At 47.5% G+C, this 19,948-nt stretch overlaps 1 protein-coding gene across 2 annotated transcripts in view; it reads right to left on the bottom strand.

The window, feature by feature from the left end:
• Positions 1–19,948, bottom strand: part of TTC33 (tetratricopeptide repeat domain 33) — a 114,996-nt gene that overhangs the window by 34,183 nt on the left and 60,865 nt on the right. For both annotated transcript variants that reach the window (XM_075066925.1, XM_075066926.1), the window contains exon 4: positions 6,437–6,568. In XM_075066925.1, the coding sequence (XP_074923026.1) occupies positions 6,437–6,568 (132 nt within the window). The remainder of the gene's footprint in view (positions 1–6,436; positions 6,569–19,948) is intronic.

Consider the following 19,948-nt stretch of genomic DNA (forward strand, 5'->3'; position numbering starts at 1 on the left):
GTAAGAAGGAACTGAGGAGCTGCGGGCCGGCAGGGGTATATATCCGGCGCCATAGCGGCGCCATTCCGGGGGGGCCCTGCCGGCCCACCGAGTGTTGCTAGGGTAAAAGTCTCCGACGAACATGCACGCGGCGCGCACACACCTACTGGAATGGATATGAGCAAGCACTCGAAGAGGAACTATAAAAATCAGTTTTGAGTTATGATTTGTTTCCCTTAGGATGGCAGCAGCCTGGTCTGAAACATCACAGATCTGACTGCTTTACACTGGAACCACTAACTCAGAAGTTACATGGACTAATAAATGTCACACACTGTGTTGGCATTCCCACTGATTATCATATATTTGTATTTCTAATTAGCTAAATTTGGCAAATGACAGGAATACAACTAAAGTCTGGAAATGGTTTATGTCAGAATTTATAACAGAAACTTCCAATGTAATACAAGAGTTGGCTAGATAATAATATTAGGTATATCTGGCATATGCGCATTCTAGCAGAAACACAACACTTTGCTCTTTGTTGATCTGCAAACCCCATTTTACCAAAGAGACATGATGCTCTATATCCAATTTCTCTAAGAAGAAGTAACAGAAGAATGATATAGAGAGTTCTCATATTACCAAGACTTTATTACTTTTTCAAAATATACTACAGAACATTTACTAGTGTTCCGTGAACTATTATCAAATAATTACATAACTAACTATATTTGTCAAAATAAATAAAGAACACTTAGTGTTGCTTTGTTTTCCGTTTGTTCTCTTATTTGTTAATTTGCAAACGTCTATAACAGTGCCAGTTAGCAAAATTCTGCTTTACACAGCTTTCTTATTTTTGTTTTACAAAAACCCAGAACCCATTTTGTTTTTCCTCATGAAAAGCTATTGTACTGATGAAGATCCTAAAGTGTAGGGAAAATGACTGTTTAATTTGTCTTTGGTAGTACAGTGAAATCAACCTTTAATGACCTACTTATGACTAAAGTGTAGTGAAGGACCAGAATTGTTTCCATGCATTTCAACAGACGAGAAGGTTACTTACTTTAACTGGAGGTTTTTCGAGATGTGTGTGGTCCCTATCTGGATTTCAAGCGTGGGTGCGCACGTGTGCCATGTGCCAGAGCTGTTCATAGTAGTGTCCGTTAATCTGCACGCACGTCATGCATTGACTACATGGTGCATCTGAGGCTTTAAGAGGCTGCACAGGTTGATGCCGCTCCAGTGTCTTTTTAGCAGGCAGTAGGAGAGCCCGAAGAAGAGAGGATGAAGGGCAGGACTGGAATCCACATAGGGACCACATATCTCAATAAACCTCAAGTTACAGTAAGTAACCTTCTCTTCTTCTTCGACTGCTGGTCCCTATGTGGATTCCAAGTGTGGGAAAGTAGCAAGCAGTACTCAAGAAGAAGGCAGGCGCGAGGTCTCTCAAGAGGACCAACTGTGTAGGACAGCATGCCCGATGGTGGCACCCATCATCGTGGAGGGAGCAACAGAATAATGCATGGAGAAGGTGTGTACAGAGGACCAGGTCGCTGCCCAGCATATGTCCTGCCAAGGTACGTCTGCAAGGAAGGCGGATGTGGTAGCATGAGCCCATGTCAAATGGCTGTGACCCTGAGTGGAAGTGTTGCTCCCGAGAGATCGTAGCATGTTTCAATACAGCGGGTGATCCACTTGGAGAGGAGTTGAAAGGATAAGGCATAGCCTTGGCAATGTTCGGCAATAGTGATGAAGAGTCACGGAGATGTGCGGAAGGCTCGTGTTCAGTGGAGGTAAAAGGCCAGTGCCCGTCGAACATCAAAGGAGTGGAAGGCGTGTTCTAGGGAGGAGGCGTGGGGTTCAGAGTAGAAGACTGGGAGAGGTATACTATGGTTGAAGTGAAAGGAGGAAGCCATCTTGGGAAGGAATTTGGGGCGGAGGTGTAGGGAGACTATCTTTATGGAAGACTGTAAAGGGGGGGATCTACCATCACAGTCGCTACCTCACTGACACGACGTGCTGAGGTGATGGCCACCAGGAAGATAATCTTCATGAGATGTGGGCAAGGAAACAGGTGGCACGGGGCTCAAAAAAGGGCTTGGTGAGTGCCGAGGGGATGAGATTAAGGTTCTGGGTTGGGACAGATGGGTTGTTTTACGGGAGGAAAAACATTGAGGAGTCCCTGGAGAAATCTGGAGGTCGTCGGATAAGTAAAGACGGAGAAGTCATCCATGGGAGGAAGGAAGGCATTGAGAGAGGCTACAAAAACGAGGAGTTTGGTGGCACCTTAAAGACTAGCAGATTTATTTGGGCATAAGCTTTCAAGGGTAAAAAACCCACTTTTTCAGCTGCTAAATGAACTCAGATAGAGCAATGAACCAGGCCCAAGTGGCGGAAATGAAGGAGGTAGTTTAGAAGTGTAGGAATGGAGACACAGTTGGTAGAAATGTTATTTCAGCTTGCCCAGGCTGCAAAGTGATGCCATTTGGCAGAGCAGCAGATGAAAGTGGAGAGTTATCTGCTATTAGTGAGGATGCTGCGGATGGGTGTAGAGAAGGCTTGGTTTACACTGGATCCTCAACCAAATACCAAGCCCAATACTGGCGAGGCCAAGAGGGGCTATAAGGATCACCGTGGCTCGATCCTTGCGTATTTTGCGTAGGACCTGGGGAAGGACGGGGTTGGGGGAAATGCACAGAGTAGATGCGCAGGCCAGGGAACGACAAGGGCATTGCCTATAGAGTCTGGACCCAGGCCTCCTTGGGAACAGAACAGGGGTAGTTTGCTGTTCTGTGGTGTTGCAAAGAGATCGCAGTGAGGCATGCCCCATTGGTAGAAGAGGGACTGGAGAGTGGGGTCATGGAGTTCTCACTCATCAAAAGACATCGGTCTGCCAGAGAGTTGCTGGTGCCTGGGAGGTATATGGCATATAGCGTGATTTGGTGGTGGAGGCACCAATTTCACAGGTGGATGGCTTCCATGCACAGAGAGGGGGACCGGGTGCTACTTTGTTTGTTTGTATAGACAACTTCCATCATGTTGTCTGAGAATACAAGGATGTGATACGAGTGGAGGAAGTTTAGAAAAGCTTGGCAGGCCAGATGGACTGCTCGGAGCTCGAGGATTTTGATGTGCACCCGTGCTTCTTGCGTGGACCAGAGACCCTGAGCTGTGTGGTTGTCAGGGTGGGTGCCCCAGCCAACTAAGGACGAGTCTGTGGTGAAGGTGGCGGTGGGTGTGGGGGTGTGAATGGCATGCCCACCACGAGGGGAAGGTCAGTACATGGAAGGGAAGGACCAGCAGCTTGGTGAGGGAGTCTACCTGTGGATTATAGATTGTTCAGTGCCAACGTTGGAGGCTGTGCATATGGAGACGGGCATGTGGTATAATAGCAGTGCAAGATGCCATATGTCCTAGAAGAGGAGAAATCTAACGAAGAACCTAACTGGCTACGAACAAAAACCAGACGACTTGCTAACTAACTAAACAAGGAAATGATATACAGTGAAAAAGGTTGAACGCAGTACTCTTAGGTGACTACAAGCATGGAGGGACAGGGTTTCAACTTTGGACATGTGGCGGTAAGAGGGAACTGGAGCTGCATCGGCCTGCACAGCCTCTTAAAAGCCTCAGATACACCACATGGTCGATGCACAATGCGGGTCAATGGACAATACTATGAACTGTTCTGGCTCCAGTGCATGGTACGCATGCACACTCACGCTTGGAATCCATATGAGGATCAGCACTCGAAGAAGAGTGGTAAATAGTTTAATCACCCAAGGATCTGTACTGGGACCAGTGCTGTTCAACATAAAGGGTAAACAGTAAAGTGACAAAGTCTGCACATGATTCAAAATAGTTAAATCTAAAACAGACTGTGAAAAGCTATAAAGTCTGACCTCCTGCAGAACACAGGCTATAGACTTTCACCGGTGAGTCAATGTGCCAGACTTTAGATATGCATGAGTTTGTAAGTAAAACAGCTTCATCTTGTGATATCAAGACCATAGAAAATAGATACTGTTCATATGTACTATACAGCTTTTAAATGTTATTTATGTCACATTTTTTCAAATACAGTAAAGGCACTAGTCCTCACTGATGCTTCTATTTAAAAAATAATAATAATAATTTTAAGTGATCCAGCCACAAAAACAAAACAAAACAAAAAAGAAAACACTTCATATTAATTTCTCACAAATAACCAAAGAAATATCAGCCAAAACATTACACTTTTAATCATTCTCTTTTCAACAGGACTCTGAATCCCCTGTAAATGTATTACTCTTGGATCATCACATAGCTGCTCAACTCCATGTATTACAAACTATCAAATAAAATAAAGCAAATATTTTTTTATTTCAGAATCCATTATTAATCATTTTACTGCTGGCCTTTTGCATTTGTTTTCATCAATAGTTCTGCTTGGTTGTGCTTTCAAATTAACACAGCCAGAAAACTGTGTACACAGATATGAATGTCACATATGTTTAATTATCAGAAACATTCGTGTCTCACTCATATTGCTCTTTATTATAAGATAGCTGGTTTGAATGATATTTGAGATAGATATTATTAATTATAGCCACCGTTTTATTTGTAGTTCCAGTTCATTAGTCTATGCATTCATGTGAGCTTTTCCTAGGAAACTGTTTATCTTTATAATTTGGTCCTGAAACACAATGATCGGAAGTCCTGCACTATGCTACACTAGCCTTAACCATCCACCTGTTTACTTCTGTCATAAACGTCTCCATACTTTCTTACATACTGACTGCTATGCATGGCATGACTTCCCTGAACTAGTTCAGAAGACCATAACCCACTCCTCCTTCACAAGATCTACTTCTTCTGAAACACTAACAAGGAAAGGTAAGTTGAGGAGCAGTTGGGTATAACTGTTGTGTACCTACTCATTTATCAGTACTCTTATATATACACACACACAAGTACGTATGTACAGTATGCATAAGGACAATGCAATTGCCCAGTAAAAGTGTTATTTTTTAAAAATAAGATATTTTAGTGTACACTTTTGCAAAAAGAGGATATGCTAAAGGGTCCAACCTATATTTATTCATTTATTTTGTTAAAGAATTTTAAACCATTTAAAAAAAAAATCAACAACATTAACTTGCAAGCTTTCAGCTCAATGCGATTCCAGATCTCTGTATATTTTATTTTACACAGTGTATGAACCAGCATGGCTGGAACCGGAGACTATGCGGGTTTTGGGTGGCTGATGCCACCATATCATCACAGGAGGCTTAGATTGGGCTCCTACAGGAGGGCCCTGTAGGGCTGGGCTTGGCAGGAAGTATCAGGCAGCAGGACCTGAGTGGCAGAGCCTCACAGCCCATTGATTGACCGGTACCAATACTTAAACCAGGAAGCATGGAAGAGAGCTGTCTGAGGAACACCACAGACTACCTTCCTCTCTCTGCTCCAGACCCTGCTTGCGACAGACCCTAAACTCTAGCTTCCAACCCTGGTTTGTCCTTGACTTCACTATTTAATTCTTGTCTGTAACCTGGTGCCCAACCCCAATCTCCTGGTAACCTAAACCTGCCTGCCTCCTGACACCTGACTTTCAGTCGGCCCTCTGATCTTTCTTGGACTTTGGCCTATCGGTGACCTCAACTTACCTTCTTCCTAATGCCTGATTTTCTATCTGCCCACTGGCCTGTCTTGATCTCCTTGTACCTGATTTGGCGGGACTCCCAACTCCTGCTCCAATCACTAGGTCTGACCACCAATGTCCCAGTCATAACACATAAGCACCCATCATACTTATCTCTGGGCACATCTACCTACATTTCTTAAACACAATGTAAAACTTATTATCAGTGCCAAACCAGGTATAATAGAGAGTTATAATATTTGATCCTCAAAATTAAGTATTCTAATGGAGAAGACAACTCAACCTTGGTTTCATATAGATTTGCTAAATTCATAAACTTCTCCTTGCAGGAAAGAGTAAGGTCTTGTTTATATGAGTATTTTAGCCACTGATGTAGCTGCAACGGTACAAACTCCTATTACAGACAAGCTGAGCCAATGCAGACCATGACTTGAACAGGTGCAGTGAACACTGATTTCAAACCATGGTAAACTGCACTGCATCCTGATAGGCAATAGGCATCTGCACTTGTGTAGTAGTTTAAGTGTAACAATACTATTGGTTAAATCTCTCATGTGAATAAGGTGAACGGCTTTGATCTGGCCAGGTCTTTCACAAACCCAACAATAATGTTATACAGGAAATGTTTGTTAAGAAACAAAGTAGAAGAGATTACTGGAAATAAAAGAAACAATAATCCTTTGCCTTGTTTACATTCGAGTTTTATAAGGAAATTAAATTACTCTAGCATTTTGGTAGTTTTACTCTATCACCTGTGGTTCTGAATTCATGATTTGCATGTTCCATTTTTTGATAAGGCTGTTTTCTTACCAGTCCTATTTCTCCTAATCCAAGCTGAGCACGTCCCAAAGTCTGCCATGCCTCCCAAGAACGTGGATTTCTCTGGATGGCCATTTCTGCTGCATGCACTGCTGGGAACATCTCATGTAGAGCCATCAAGACCTATGAAAAAGTAGTAGGTGTAGGTTAGTCAGGGATATCCAAAAATCTCAAGCAGCTCACAGAAAAGCACAAATAGATAGCTTGCAACACCCAGAGCACTCTGCTACTGATTGTGCATATGTATATTGGCTCTGGGGGATCTCCCAGCTGCACTGAGAGGAGCACAAACTGCCTGCTCTCTTTTTGGCCAACTTGTAGCAGGAGGGAACACACCAGTAGCAGCATCTATGCTTCTCTAAGCACAGAGGCCTCTAGTCCGGTTAGCTCCTATGCATATCTACATATGAAATGGGCCATAAATTTGCCCAGTATACACATCAGTGGTAAGATTTGACAACCAGTAACAACGTTTTGCGTGTTTAGCCTACACAAAAGACCATTACTCACCTTTGTAACTGTTGTTCTTCGAGATGTGTTGCTCATATCCATTCCAGTAGGTGTGTGCACGCCGCATGCACGTTTGTCAGAGACTTTTACCCTAGCAACACTCGACAGGCCGGCAGGTCGCCCCCTGGAGTGGCGCCGCTATGGCACCGGATATATACCCCTGCCGGCCCATCTGCTCATCAGTTCCTTCTTGCCGGCTACTCCGACAGTGGGGAAGGAGGGCGGGTGTGGAATGGATATGAGCAACACATCTCGAAGAACAACAGTTACAAAGGTGAGTAACCGTCTTTTCTTCTTCGACTGCTTGCTCATATCCATTCCAGTAGGTGATTCCCAAGCCTTACCTAGGCGGTGGGGTCACAGCGAGACGTTGCAGAATGGAAGACCGCTGAGCCGAAGGTGGCATCGTCTCTCGATTGTTCAACCTGCGCGTAGTGCGATGTAAAGGTATGCACGGACGACCAGGTAGCTGCCCGGCATATGTCCTGGATGGGAACCTGGGCCAGGAAAGCGGCGGACGAGGCTTGAGCCCGAGTAGAATGGGCGGTGAGGCGACCAATCGGGACGTGAGCCAAGTCATAGCATGTCCGGATACAGGACGTCACCCATGACGAAATCCGCTGGGAAGATACAGGCAGACCTTTCATACGCTCCGACACTGCTATGAATAGCTGGGGCGAGCGTCTGAAGGATTTAGTCCTGTGGATGTAGAAGGCAAGAGCCCGGTGGACATCTAGGGTGTGTAGCTGTTGGTCTCGGCGGGATGCATGCGGCTTCGGGAAGAAGACCGGTAGAAAAATGTCATGGTTAATATGAAAGGCAGAGACCACCTTTGGAAGAAAAGCTGGATGTGGTCGTAGCTGCACCTTATCTTTGTGAAAGATGGTGTAAGGTGGGTCTACCACCAACGCACGGAGCTCAGATACCCGCCTGGCCGAGGTGATAGTGACCAAGAAGGCCGTCTTCCAGGACAAGTAGAGTAACAAGTAGGTGACTAGCAGCTCGAAGGGAGAGGCCGTGAGCCTAGATAGCACAAGGTTGAGATCCCAGGTAGGGGAAGGGGGCTTAACTGGGGGGTAGAGTCTCTCAAATCTCTTAAGGAATCTTGAAACTATTGGGTGAGAAAAGGTGGAACTGCCCGACTCTCCAGGATGGAAGGTGGAGATTGCAGCCAGATGCACCCTAATCGAAGAGAGGGCTAGGCCTTGGCCCTTGAGGTATAATAAATAGTCCAAGACAACAGGGACTGAAACGGCGTCAGGAACCAGGGAACGCTGTGTACACCAGTGAGAGAACCGCTTCCACTTAGCGAGATAAGTCGCCCGCGTGGAGGGTTTCCTGCTCCCCAAGAGGACCTGCTGAACCTGGCTGGAGCATCGGCGCTCAGACTCGTTCAACCAGATAGAAGCCACGCCGTCAGGTGCAGGGACGGAAGGTCCGGGTGATGAAGCCTGCCGAAGTCCTGCGTTATAAGATCCGGGCAGAGTGGCAGTGGTATCGGAGTCGCCAGGGACAGGTCGAGCAGCATGGTGTACCAGTGCTGCCTCGGCCATGCCGGAGCGATTAGGATCAGCCTGTCCCTGTCCCTGCGGAGCTTGAGCAGGACTCTGTGGACTAAGGGAAAGGGTGGAAAGGCATAGAGGAGACCCCCTTTCCAGGGAATGAGGAACGCGTCCGAAAGAGAGCCCGGGGAGCGACCTTGTAGGGAGCAGAACACCTGGCACTTCCTGTTCTCCTTGGAGGCGATAGGTCGATCTGGGAAAGCCCCACTTCCGGAAAACAGAAAGCAGGATGTCTGGACGGATGGACCATTCGTGTGCCAGGAACGACCGGCTCAGGCGGTCCGCTAGTGTGTTCCGGACCCCGGGAGAAAGGAGGCTCCAAGTCTATTGACTGGGCTATACAAAAGTCCCACAGTTGCATTGCTTCTTGGCAAAGAGGAGAAGATCGTGTCCCTCCTTGTTTGTTTATGTAATACATGGCCGTTGTGTTGTCCGTGAAAATGGCAACACAACGGCCCTGTAGATGTTGCCGGAAGGCCTGGCACGCCAAGCGGACTGCTCTGAGTTTGCGGACATTGATGTGGAGCTTCATTCTGGCATGGACCAAAGGCCTTGGGTACGCAGATGTCCCAGGTGTGCGCCCCACCCCAGAGAGGAAGCGTCCGTTGTTAGGGACAGCGAGGGTTGAGGTGGATGGAACGGTCGACCAGCACACACCATGGAGGGGTTCGACCACCAGTTGAGGGATCCCAGCACGTGCGACGGGATTGTGACTATCATGTCCAGGGCATCCCTGCGTGGACGATAGACCGAGGCGAGCCAGATTTGCAGAGGGCGCATGCGTAGTCTCGCGTGCTTTGTCACGAAAGTGCACGCAGCCATGTGACCGAGTAGAGTGAGGATGGTGCGGACAGAGTTGTTGGGAAGGCTTGGAGCCCCTGAATGAGCGAGACTATAGATTGGAACCTCTGTGGAGGCAAGCTGGCTGTTGCTCGATTGGAGTCCAGCAGCGCCCCTATGAATTCTATCTTCTGCGTAGGATGCAGAATGGATTTGTCTAGATTGATGATTAGACCTAGACGGAGAACAGACCTTTGATGATGTCTACATGTGCGGTAACCTGAGCCTCGGAAGTCCCTCGAATCAGCCAGTCGTCGAGATAAGGAAAGACATGAATTCGATGGCGACGGAGGTAGGCGGCGACTACCGCCATACACTTCGTAAAAACTCGAGGGCCGAGGAAAGGCCGAAGGGAAGAACCGCAAATTGGTATTGATGACGATTCACCACGAAGCGAAGAAACCTCCTGTGCGGTGGGTAAATCGCGATATGAAAATACGCGTCCCTCATGTCGAGAGCAGCGTACCAATCTCCGGGATCGAGGGAAGGAAGATGTTTCCCAGGGATACCATGCGGAACTTGAGCTTCTTGATAAACTTGTTCAGAGCTCGCAGATCCAAGATGGGTCTGAGACGCCTTTCGCCTTGGGAATTAGGAAGTATCTGGAATAGAACCCCCTGCCTCTTAAGTCCTCTGGAACCTCCTCTATGGCTCCCAACGCGAGGAGCTTCGAAACTTCCTGCAGAAGGAGTTGCTCGTGAGAGGGGTCCCTGAAGAGGGACGAGGAGGGAGGGTGGGAAGGCAGGTCGAAATAAACTGAAGACGGTAGCCACATTCCACCGTGCTGAGGACCCAGCGGTCCGTTGTTAGCTGGGACCACGCAGGGAAGAAAGCAGCGAGGCGGTTGGCGAACTGAACGGGATCCTGGGGGAAATTGGTACATTGCTCTCGGGCGCACCTTCAAAAGTTAGGCTTCGGTCCCACCGGTGGTTTGGTGGGACCGGAATTGTTACCCCCTTGAGGGCCAGACTGGCGCCTACGAGAGGTCCGGCCTCTCCTCCTGGAGAAGTCCTGTCTCGTCGAGGTGGGGGGTAGGATCGCTGGGGTTGGAACGGAAGGACCGTCTCTGAGTCTGTGGCGTGTGCATTCCCAGCGAACGCATGATCACGCGGTTGTCTTTCAGACTCTGGAGGCGAGGGTCTGTCTTCTGGGAGAAGACCCTGACAGTCAAAGGGCAGGTCCTGTATAGTATACTGCAGCTCAGGTGGCAGACCTGACGCTTGCAGCCACGATATACGCCTCATAGCTATCCCCGAGGCGAGAGTCCTAGCCGCCGAGTCCGCGGCGTCCAACGAGGCCTGGAGGGAGGTCCTCGCAACCTTTTTCCCTTCCTCCAGGAGAGCTGAGAACTCTTGGCGGGAGTCCTGTGGGACAAGCTCTACAAATTTCCCCACTGCCTCCCAGGTGTTGAAATTGTATCTACTCAGGAGGGCTTGTTGATTCGCCACCCTGAGCTGGAGGCCTCCCGCAGAGTAGATTTTCTGCCCAACAGGTCCATACGCCTGGCCTCTCTGGATTTGGGCACAGGAGCTTGCTGGCCATGTCGCGCTCCGCTCGTTGACGGATTGGACTACCAACGAGCAAGGAGGAGGGTGAACATAAAGGTACTCATACCCTTTTGACGGGACCATATATTTACGCTCAACCCTTTTGCTGTAGGAGGTACCGATGCCGGGGTTTGCCAGATCGTATCGGCTCGAGCCTGGATGGAGCGAATGAAGGGAGCGCCACCCTCGTTGGGGCCTCTGCCGAGAGGATACTGACCACTGGGTCATCCACCTCAGGAACTTCCTCCACAGGCAAGTTTATGTTCAGGGCCACGCGGCGGAGGAGGTCCTGGTGAGACCTGAGGTCGATTGGGGGCGGTCCTGACGTTGCCGTTCCCGCCACAGCCTCATCCGGGAAGATGAGGAAGAGACTCCAGGGACCAAAGGGTCTTGGAGAGACTCCTGGTCCTGTGGGGCATCCAGGGGCTGCTCCTGTTGTTCTTGGTCCATGCCCTGGGCAGGAGGTTGGTCCGTGCTCGCTGGAGGGGTCTGCTCGCTGAGGACTCCGGTGAGCCCGATGGTCGGAGGGGGCGGAGTGCGGCAGCGGATGGTGGCTACCTTGGCTCTGGTGGTAAGCCCACGGAGTCCAAAAGGGCCACTGATGAGGACCTTGGTTGTCCGACTCTCCATAAGATGCCGTGTCGGCATGAGAGGAGATCGACGGCTGGCGAGACGGCCACGGTGGGGGGAGACCGTGTGAGGAACGTCTCTGCGGCCAGTAGAACCGGCCCTGTGCGGTGCTGGGGAGCGGTACCATGGGAGTCCCCCCGGTGCCGTGAGGGTGACCAGGACCTGACGACCTACGACAAGCGCGGTGCCGGGAGGTCGACCAGTGCCGAGAGTCGCCGTGCCGAGATCGGCTGCGGGAAGTGCGGTGCCGCGAGCGGTGCCAAGATTTGGGGCGGTGCCGGTAATGTCTGGACGGCGACCGGGACCTGGAGCGGTACCGCGAGTACGACTGGTACCTTGATCGGGAGCGGTACCGGGACTGCGAGCGGCCGCGGGACCGAGAGCGATGACGAGACCGTGAGCGTCTGCGGGACCTGGACCGGGACCTGGAACGACGGAGTCCCACGGTGCCGGGCGAAGAAGGTACGAGGGCCGGCTTGCCAATAGATTGTAGGACCCGCACCAGCGGCGCCGGGGGTTGAGGCAACTCAGGCTCCGTCATTGCGATCAGGTCTCGTGCAGCGGAGAACGTCTCCGGGGTGGAGGGCATGATGAGCTCAACCGCGGCACGTGCCGGGGAGCTGGTAGGCACCGGACTCGACGGCCCTTCCGAGGCCGGAATCGATGGTGCGGCAGACATAGGAGCCGCGGCAGGTGGAGTCGGTGCCGGGCAGTCTGGTTTGGCTAAGCGCTTAGACTGCGCCGCGGGTATAGCGGCCGCAGGAGGCTTGTGCTTCTTGCTCCGCGGTGAGAGCGAGCAGTGCCGACCAGAGCTGGTGCTGGAGATGGGTGAGACGACGTCTTCTCAGAGGGCGTGCGGTGCGATGCCGAGGAGGTGCTTGTTCCTGATACCGCGGACGGTGCCGAGGACGGTGGAGTTAATGCTGCCTCCATCAGCAATTGCTTCAGGTGAACATCCCGCTCTTTCTTAGTTCGGGGCTTGAACGCCTTACAAATCCTGCACTTGTCCGTTAAGTGAGATTCGCTCAAGCACTTAAGGCAGGAGTCGTGCGGGTCGCCTGTGGGCATCGGCCTACGGCAGGCCGCACACGGTTTGAAGCCCGGTGATCCGGGTATGAGCCCGGTACTGGGGTAGGGGACAGGGCTAACCCCCGATCCCTTCTAACTATCTACAAAAACTATTACTAATAAAACTAATTACTAACTACTGTTAAGATATCAACCATATACACAATTTACAGAAAAAACGAGAGAAACGCTAGGGAGGTGGAGAAACAGTTAGACCGCGCTCCACAGTTCCAACGACCGACACGGGCGGTAAGAAGGAACTGAGGAGCGGATGGACCAGCAGGGGTATATATCCGGTGCCATAGCGGCGCCACTCCAGGGGGCGACCTGCCAGCCCGCCGAGTGTTGCAAGGGTGAAAGTCTCCGACGAACGTGCACACAGCGCGCGCACACCTACTGGAATGGATATGAGCAAGCACTCGAAGAAGAATACTAACTTTCATCAAGAATACTCAGAATCTGACATGCTAGAAATGGGTTACTTTGCCTAGCTTTCATTCTCGTTTCTATCATCTTTAAACAATCTCAGCTTCCTTACTTTCCCTACAAAGGGGATTGTTTTTCAGTTATCTTGTAAAAACTAGACAGAATTGACTTATCGGACAGCCACTAATAATAATAAGAATACTCAGTTCTTACAGAGCACTTTTCATTCATGGATCTCAAAGGACATTACAAAAGCAAGTTTAATATCCCATTTCACAGGTGGGGAAACTGAGACACAGACGGGTCAAGGAACTTGATCAATAGCACAGTAATTTTTGAAATGCTAATCGGTGGCAGCACTAGGAGCAGAATGGAAGTCTCCAGCCCTATCTACTACTAAATCACAGTGATTCCATTAACTGTGTTTAAACTAGTAACGTAATTACTTTAAATACATTAGAAGGAGAAAACATCAAAGATCAAACTCTGATACTAACGAAGTATTTTTCAAAAAAAAATATTTTTTATTAGAAGGCTAAAATATATCAAATACAAATATAGCAAACACGAGTAACCTAAGTCTGGAAATACACTTTACAAATCACAGATCACATAACAACAAATATATAATTTCCATTGTCATTAACAATGATAGTTATATTTGGAAGCTCTGGGCTTTGCTACTGCAAAGCACTATGCCTAGGAATGAAAATTCACCAATCTAAAAAAGCTGCATATGTTTTAAAATGCAGAGACCCTCCTATTCAGCGGCACAATCCACTTATTTTTCAAGTCCTCTGTGGAACTGGCAGGACAAACTCACTTTGAGATCACTATCTCAGCCACTCACTACTATGGCAATTGACACCAGTACTAGACACTGACAACTACATTCCACTGAAATGATGGAAATGTCACAACTGATAATCAAGTACAGGAAACTGTTTTCTCAGCAGCTGGCCCACAACTATGAAAATTACTGAGTGATTGTGTCTTCGTATCAAAATATAAAACCTATTTCTTGCACCTAGATGTCCCACAATAAATTAAACCAACAACACCACATATTGACTTGACTGTGGATGGAAGGGAAAAAAGATATAAAGATATTTTGAATGTTTAGTTTATAACTTGTAAAGTGTTCTGATAGCACTATGATGAGCACAGTACACAGACTAGACAGATAAGAAAGCTAATAATTCTGTACAAGAGAAACAAAATAAACACAGCATTCCAATGAACACTTTAAATCAAAGCTGCTGGTGTTTTTTAGTGTGACTACCCTATGGTACGATTTAGAAATCTGGGTTCAGTTTAATTCCATAAGAACGGCCATACCGGGTCAGACCAAAAGGCCATCTAGCCCACTATCTGTCTACCGACAGTGGCCAATGCCAGGTGCCCCAGAGGGTGTGAACCTAACAGGCAATGATCAAGTGATCTCTCTCCTGCCGTCCATCTCCATCCTCTGACGAACAGAGGGTAGGGACACCATTCTTTACCATTCTTCCACTTGATAATCTTAGAAGAGAGTTTAATGGATGGCTGGAATTCTTTTGAGAAATCCATGATTTAATGCCTTTTTTCCATTTCTTTTTCATATTAGTTGTCAGTAGACCTGCTTTTTGAGGAAAGCCTGCAAAATATTCCACTACTTTTCCAAAACCTTCAGATTATTTATAATTTTATGTGCACTAGTCCTCCTCCCCCCATTTACAATCGATTTGTAAACAGAACCATGCAATAATTATTAGCTGGCTGGTGTTCAGATTTCCAGTTTAAAAAGTGAATGTTTTGTTAGCTGCCCAAACTGCAGCATTAACAAATTTGTCTTAATATTCATCTCTTGATATGTCTGTTGTTACAAGAGTACAGAACAAATCTGAGGAAACACTGGCCAGGGCACTTTTAGGAGCCCAATATGGCATTCAGTGCCTCCGGCCAATATTTTTCCAGTGTAAGATAACTCCAAAACATATCTCTGAGTGTTTTCTCATGTAGCTGATATTATTGGCAGTTTGGAGATGTCCTTTCCTAAAAGTAAACTCTGAGAGACAGAATACGTATGTATTAACATCATTTTTTCTACTTTGTTAATTACTGAGCTATACATTTTCTAATATGGGGAAAGTTCTTCTATTCTGATCTCCCCTACAATGAGCATGTGTATAAAGTTAAGCTTGTGCTTAAGTGCTTTCCTGAACCAGGGTCCTACCCATTAAGGCTCTTTAGTGCAGCAAGGTGCAGTGCCTCACTTGAATGGGCGTCATGTAGTTATAGTTAGGCATCTGCTTAAGTACTTTGCTGAACTAGGGTGTGTATATTTTGTGCAGCAAACCAATGTTCTTTCAAAGTCCTTTAAGCCCTTGAAGAGAGATTAATTAAATTTAGAATGTATAATAAAGGCTATTAAATCAACTCTTCAATTTAGAGAGAGGTTTTTAAAAAGAGATGCCTAATTTCTGCCTGCAAAACAGATACCAGTGTACACCCACATGTGTATTTTTGGGCACAACTTATATATAATGTTTTTAATTGCTCTGAGCAGGAGCAAAGAAGGCATACAAAAGAACAAAATGCTTATCAAGCTGCTTAAGTCTCAGATAATTTTTAAACAAGAAGACTCACAATACAGATGACTCTCCTTCCTTCCTGTCTTCAAACAGAAATATCAGCACCAAACTGACTTGCTTTAGCATTTTGGTTTGATTTAGATTAATCTACCTGTGACTTTCCTGCTTTAACAAATAATATTTTAATAGTGGCCACTGCAGGGACTAGCAAAGAGAAATTCATGTAAACAGAATGAAATTTTAATCATATTACTACTTATAAATTGAGGTAGCGGAACCTGATTTTACTAGATCAGTAAATACACTATAACAGTGAATAAAAATGAAATATGTACTATGAAACTTTTGTTCTGCTCAGATTAGCATCATACTATCAAGACAGAATCTACCATATTTCTAAATCCATTTTCAAGATTGCATGCCCAGGAAATGCTGTAGCATTTTTACACATTTGAATGGTGCACCAAATGCTCGAAAACCTAGTGACTGTTTTATGTGAATGTAAGAGGAGCTGTTCAAAACTTACTTTCAACTGCAGTTCTATCCTGACAAATGAATTTCTAAAAACACTACTGCGAGGTGCTATATTTATAGCATTTTACTAATTTTCACATCCCCGTTTGCAAGTGAAAATATTTTACCTCTAATTGCCAGTCCCTCAAACATACCCTAAAACAGATTTCTTTCCAGGTCATGGCATCTCCTTTTGGATGGCTCATGACCAATTTAAACAAAATATGGCTAAAAGTAAACCCATACCTACCTTCTTAAATCCTCCTACTTCCTCCTTTCTCTAGTAATGACATAACCACCACCCTTACTGTCACCCAAGTACTATCTCTGAATCTTGCCCGTCTTGCCCCACCCAAATCCAGCCCATATTCATATCTTGCCACCCTCTCCTTACAAACACCTCTAAGACTGAGGCCTTTTCATCCTGACCAAGCCTGTCTTGATTACAGCCAGAGGTGAAAGTAAGCCAGTGCATCGTACCAGAGCAGCCCAGCTTCCCAAGGCAGCAATTTAAAGGGCCTGGGGCTCCCAGCAGCGGCTAGAGCCCCAGGCCCTATAAATTGCCGCCATAGCCGTGCAGCTGGAGCTCTGGAGTAGCAGCAGGGCTCCGGGGGTTATTTAAAGGGCCAGGGCTCCCGCTGCCTCTACTGCCCTGGGCCCTTTAAACAGTCGCTGGAGCCCCACTGCCACTACGCCAGGGCTCCAGGGGCTATTTAAAGGGCTGGGACGATAGAAGCAGGGGAGTCCTGGGCCCTTTAAATAGCCCCCAGAGCCCTGCTGTAGCAGAGGCAGCCGAGGGCTCCGGCAGTGGTTTAAAGGGCCCAGGGCGGCTGAGCCCTGGGCCCTTTAAACTGCTGCTGGAGACCCCAGCTGCCGCTGCTACCCCAGTAGGGGAGGGGGAGCACTTACCAGTACAGGGCGGGCCGGGGCTGGCTCTGACCCACTATCCCCGCCCCTTCCGCTTGAGGCCCTGCTGCTTACAGGTGCCAGAGCCAGCCTCAACCTAGCCCCGTACAGGTAAGTCCCTATTTTTACTTTCACCTCTGATTACAACAATCCCCTCTACTTCCTTGACACCCAATAACTCCAGCCAGTCAATTCAAAATGTCACTCCTACTGAATCCGTCCATGCCCCTCCTTACTGATCTGCTCTTGTGTTTTACTAAGGCCTGGTCTACACTACGCCGTTAAATCGATTTAAGCAGCGTTAAATCGATTTAATGCTGCATCCGTCCACACTACACTGTTCTGTAAATCGATTTAAAGGGCTCTTTAAATCGATTTCTGTACTCCTTCAAAACGAGAGGAGTAACCCTAAAATCGATATTACTAATTCGGAATAATGTTAGTGTGGATGGAAATCGACGTCATTGGCCTCCGGGAGGTATCCCACAGTGCACCACTGACCGCTCTGGACAGCAATCAGAACTCAGAGGCACTGGCCAGGTAAACAGGAAAAGCCCCGCGAACTTTTGAATTCAATTTCCTGTTTGGCTACGTGGAGCTCTGATTCAGCACAGGCTGACCACGCAGAGCTCATACAGCACAGGTAACACTGCAGTCTCCTGAGAATCGAAAAAGGCACCAGCCTGGACCACAAAGGTACTCGATCTGATTCGTATAATGACGGAGAGATTCAGGTAACAGAACTCCGTCAGCAACGACGATGAAAAATCTTTGAAAGAATCAAAGTCTATGATGGAAAGGCCACAGAGGGACTCCATGCAGTGCAAGTAAAAGTAATGGCCTCAGACAGGCATTACAGAAACCAGAGAAGCAACGGAAGGTCTGGATCAGGGCTGAAACATGCCGTTCTAGCTGAGCTGCATGCAATTTTAGGGGCTGCCAACATACCCCCTGCGTGGATTAAGAGGTCGGCGGTTGTTAAATATCACATTGGCTGGAGATCTGCGAGGGGAAGAGAAGGAGGAGCTGGGTGAAATAGCTGAGAAGCAACAGCACTCCTTAGCCCACACGCAGCTTTTTGGACCCCAAATAATACCCTCTCCCAGCCCATCCAACACTAGCCCGAAGTGAAGCCCTGGAGCGACTCTGAGATGTAGCCTTTGTAACTACTAAACTTGTTTAACAAGTCTTTTTTAATGATGATTGCAGCGGTGCTGTGATGGCATCCGCAGCCAGTAAAGTGTACAGGTAAGAAGTTTGTTACATGTCTCGGATGGAGCGAAAATCCTCCAAAGAAATCTATAATCGATCTTGGAGTACTCAAAAAGCCTTGCAGAAGATTCTGGGCAAGGTAGCTACCTTACCGTCCCCATTCTGTAAGACACTTTCCCTCGTCATTCACTGTAGCACTAATTTCGAATCATTGCTTCACAAGCACAGCTTGCGTAAGCTCCGGTGATCTGCTGAAGTTCAAGAAACATTACGTCTGTTACTTGCGCTGTTTTTTTCTCAGCAGTTATATTATTCATTGTACTGGTTGAAATTCAGGAATTTAATTTAATAGGGGGGCATACAGGCGATTTGTCCATACTGGGCTCCACTTAATCCTTCTTGCACGTAGAAGTGGGTGGAGGGGAGGAAAGGCTACGCTGAGCTTTTTCAGCGTTTGGCGACAGGGAATCTCCAGCTACCATCCACGCGGTGGGGGGGGAGGAAGGAGGGAGATATTATCAGCCGATCTTACATGATGCAAGCCATGCGTGGTGAGGAGGGGATAAGAGGGGTTGGGGTTGCTGGTTCCTCTTAACAGGACAAGGCATCGTAGGTACGGGTATATGAACGCTGGAGAAGTCAACATAAAGCCTTACCATGGCCGCATGGAAGCTGATTAAATGATGCCTGGACCTGCGTGTAAGATCTGCAACACCAGAGCCACAGGCACTCAGTATTAAACGATGCAAATAGCGACCTTGTAGTGAAATCACATGTGCTATGTAAGGTGGATAGTGTTATTCACTGTGAAGAGTACAAGCATTGTCTGTAAAATAATGTATCTTTACATACTTCTCTCCCTGTTTTCCTCCATGCAGCTGCACAGTTGTGCAGCCTCCTACCCATCCGAGGCTAGCTAGATAAGACGGAGGAGGAAAAACTCGAGATGAAATGTTCTTCAGAAATCATGGAAGTAACCGGAAATGACAAAGAGCTTCATACAGAATGAGTGGAAGGATGTGATAGCAAAATACAGGAACGGTGCCAGAAAACGGAGGACAGGAGGGAGCTAGAGATGAGAGGTGCGACAGAAGATCAGAGGTGTAGGCAGGAAGATCAGCGGTGGGGGATGCAACGCTGGAGCTGGCTGCGTGATCAAATGATATCCTCCGACGTATGGTGGATCTTCAGATAGAGCAGCGGGCGGTACAGAAATCCACTGCAGCCCATGTTGAAACCACTCTCAGTACTCACAATTTCCATATCTTCTTCACACCCAGACATGTTTAGAACCGTGGGGGAAGGCTTTCTGCCCTGCCCACTCACCCCCATGGACAGTCCAACGAAAAGGCTGTCATTACGCCCTTGCAATGTGCTTAATGGTCTTCCTTCCCTCCAATCCGCTCCAAACCACGAGCATGCAGGATACTAGTTAATTCCTCTGGCCCTTATTTTTATCATTACTTTTAATAAAGTATATTCAAAGGGAAGGGTGGGTGCTTCTACAGGGATGACTTTTAAGAAGAATACATGATTTTTAAACAATACTAATGACTTTTTAAAAAAAATACATGATTTTTAAACGATAACTGACTTTATTTTCCTTCAGCAAGCTGTAATTAAAGGGAGGGTGGGTTTGCTTACAGGAATGAGTCAATCGAGGAGGAGGGTTCATCAGAGGGAATGAACACAGCAGTCCACTGTAACACCTGGCCC

Source organism: Chelonoidis abingdonii, chromosome 6 (genome assembly GCF_003597395.2).
Source record: "Chelonoidis abingdonii isolate Lonesome George chromosome 6, CheloAbing_2.0, whole genome shotgun sequence".
Classification (NCBI taxonomy): domain Eukaryota; kingdom Metazoa; phylum Chordata; order Testudines; family Testudinidae; genus Chelonoidis; species Chelonoidis abingdonii.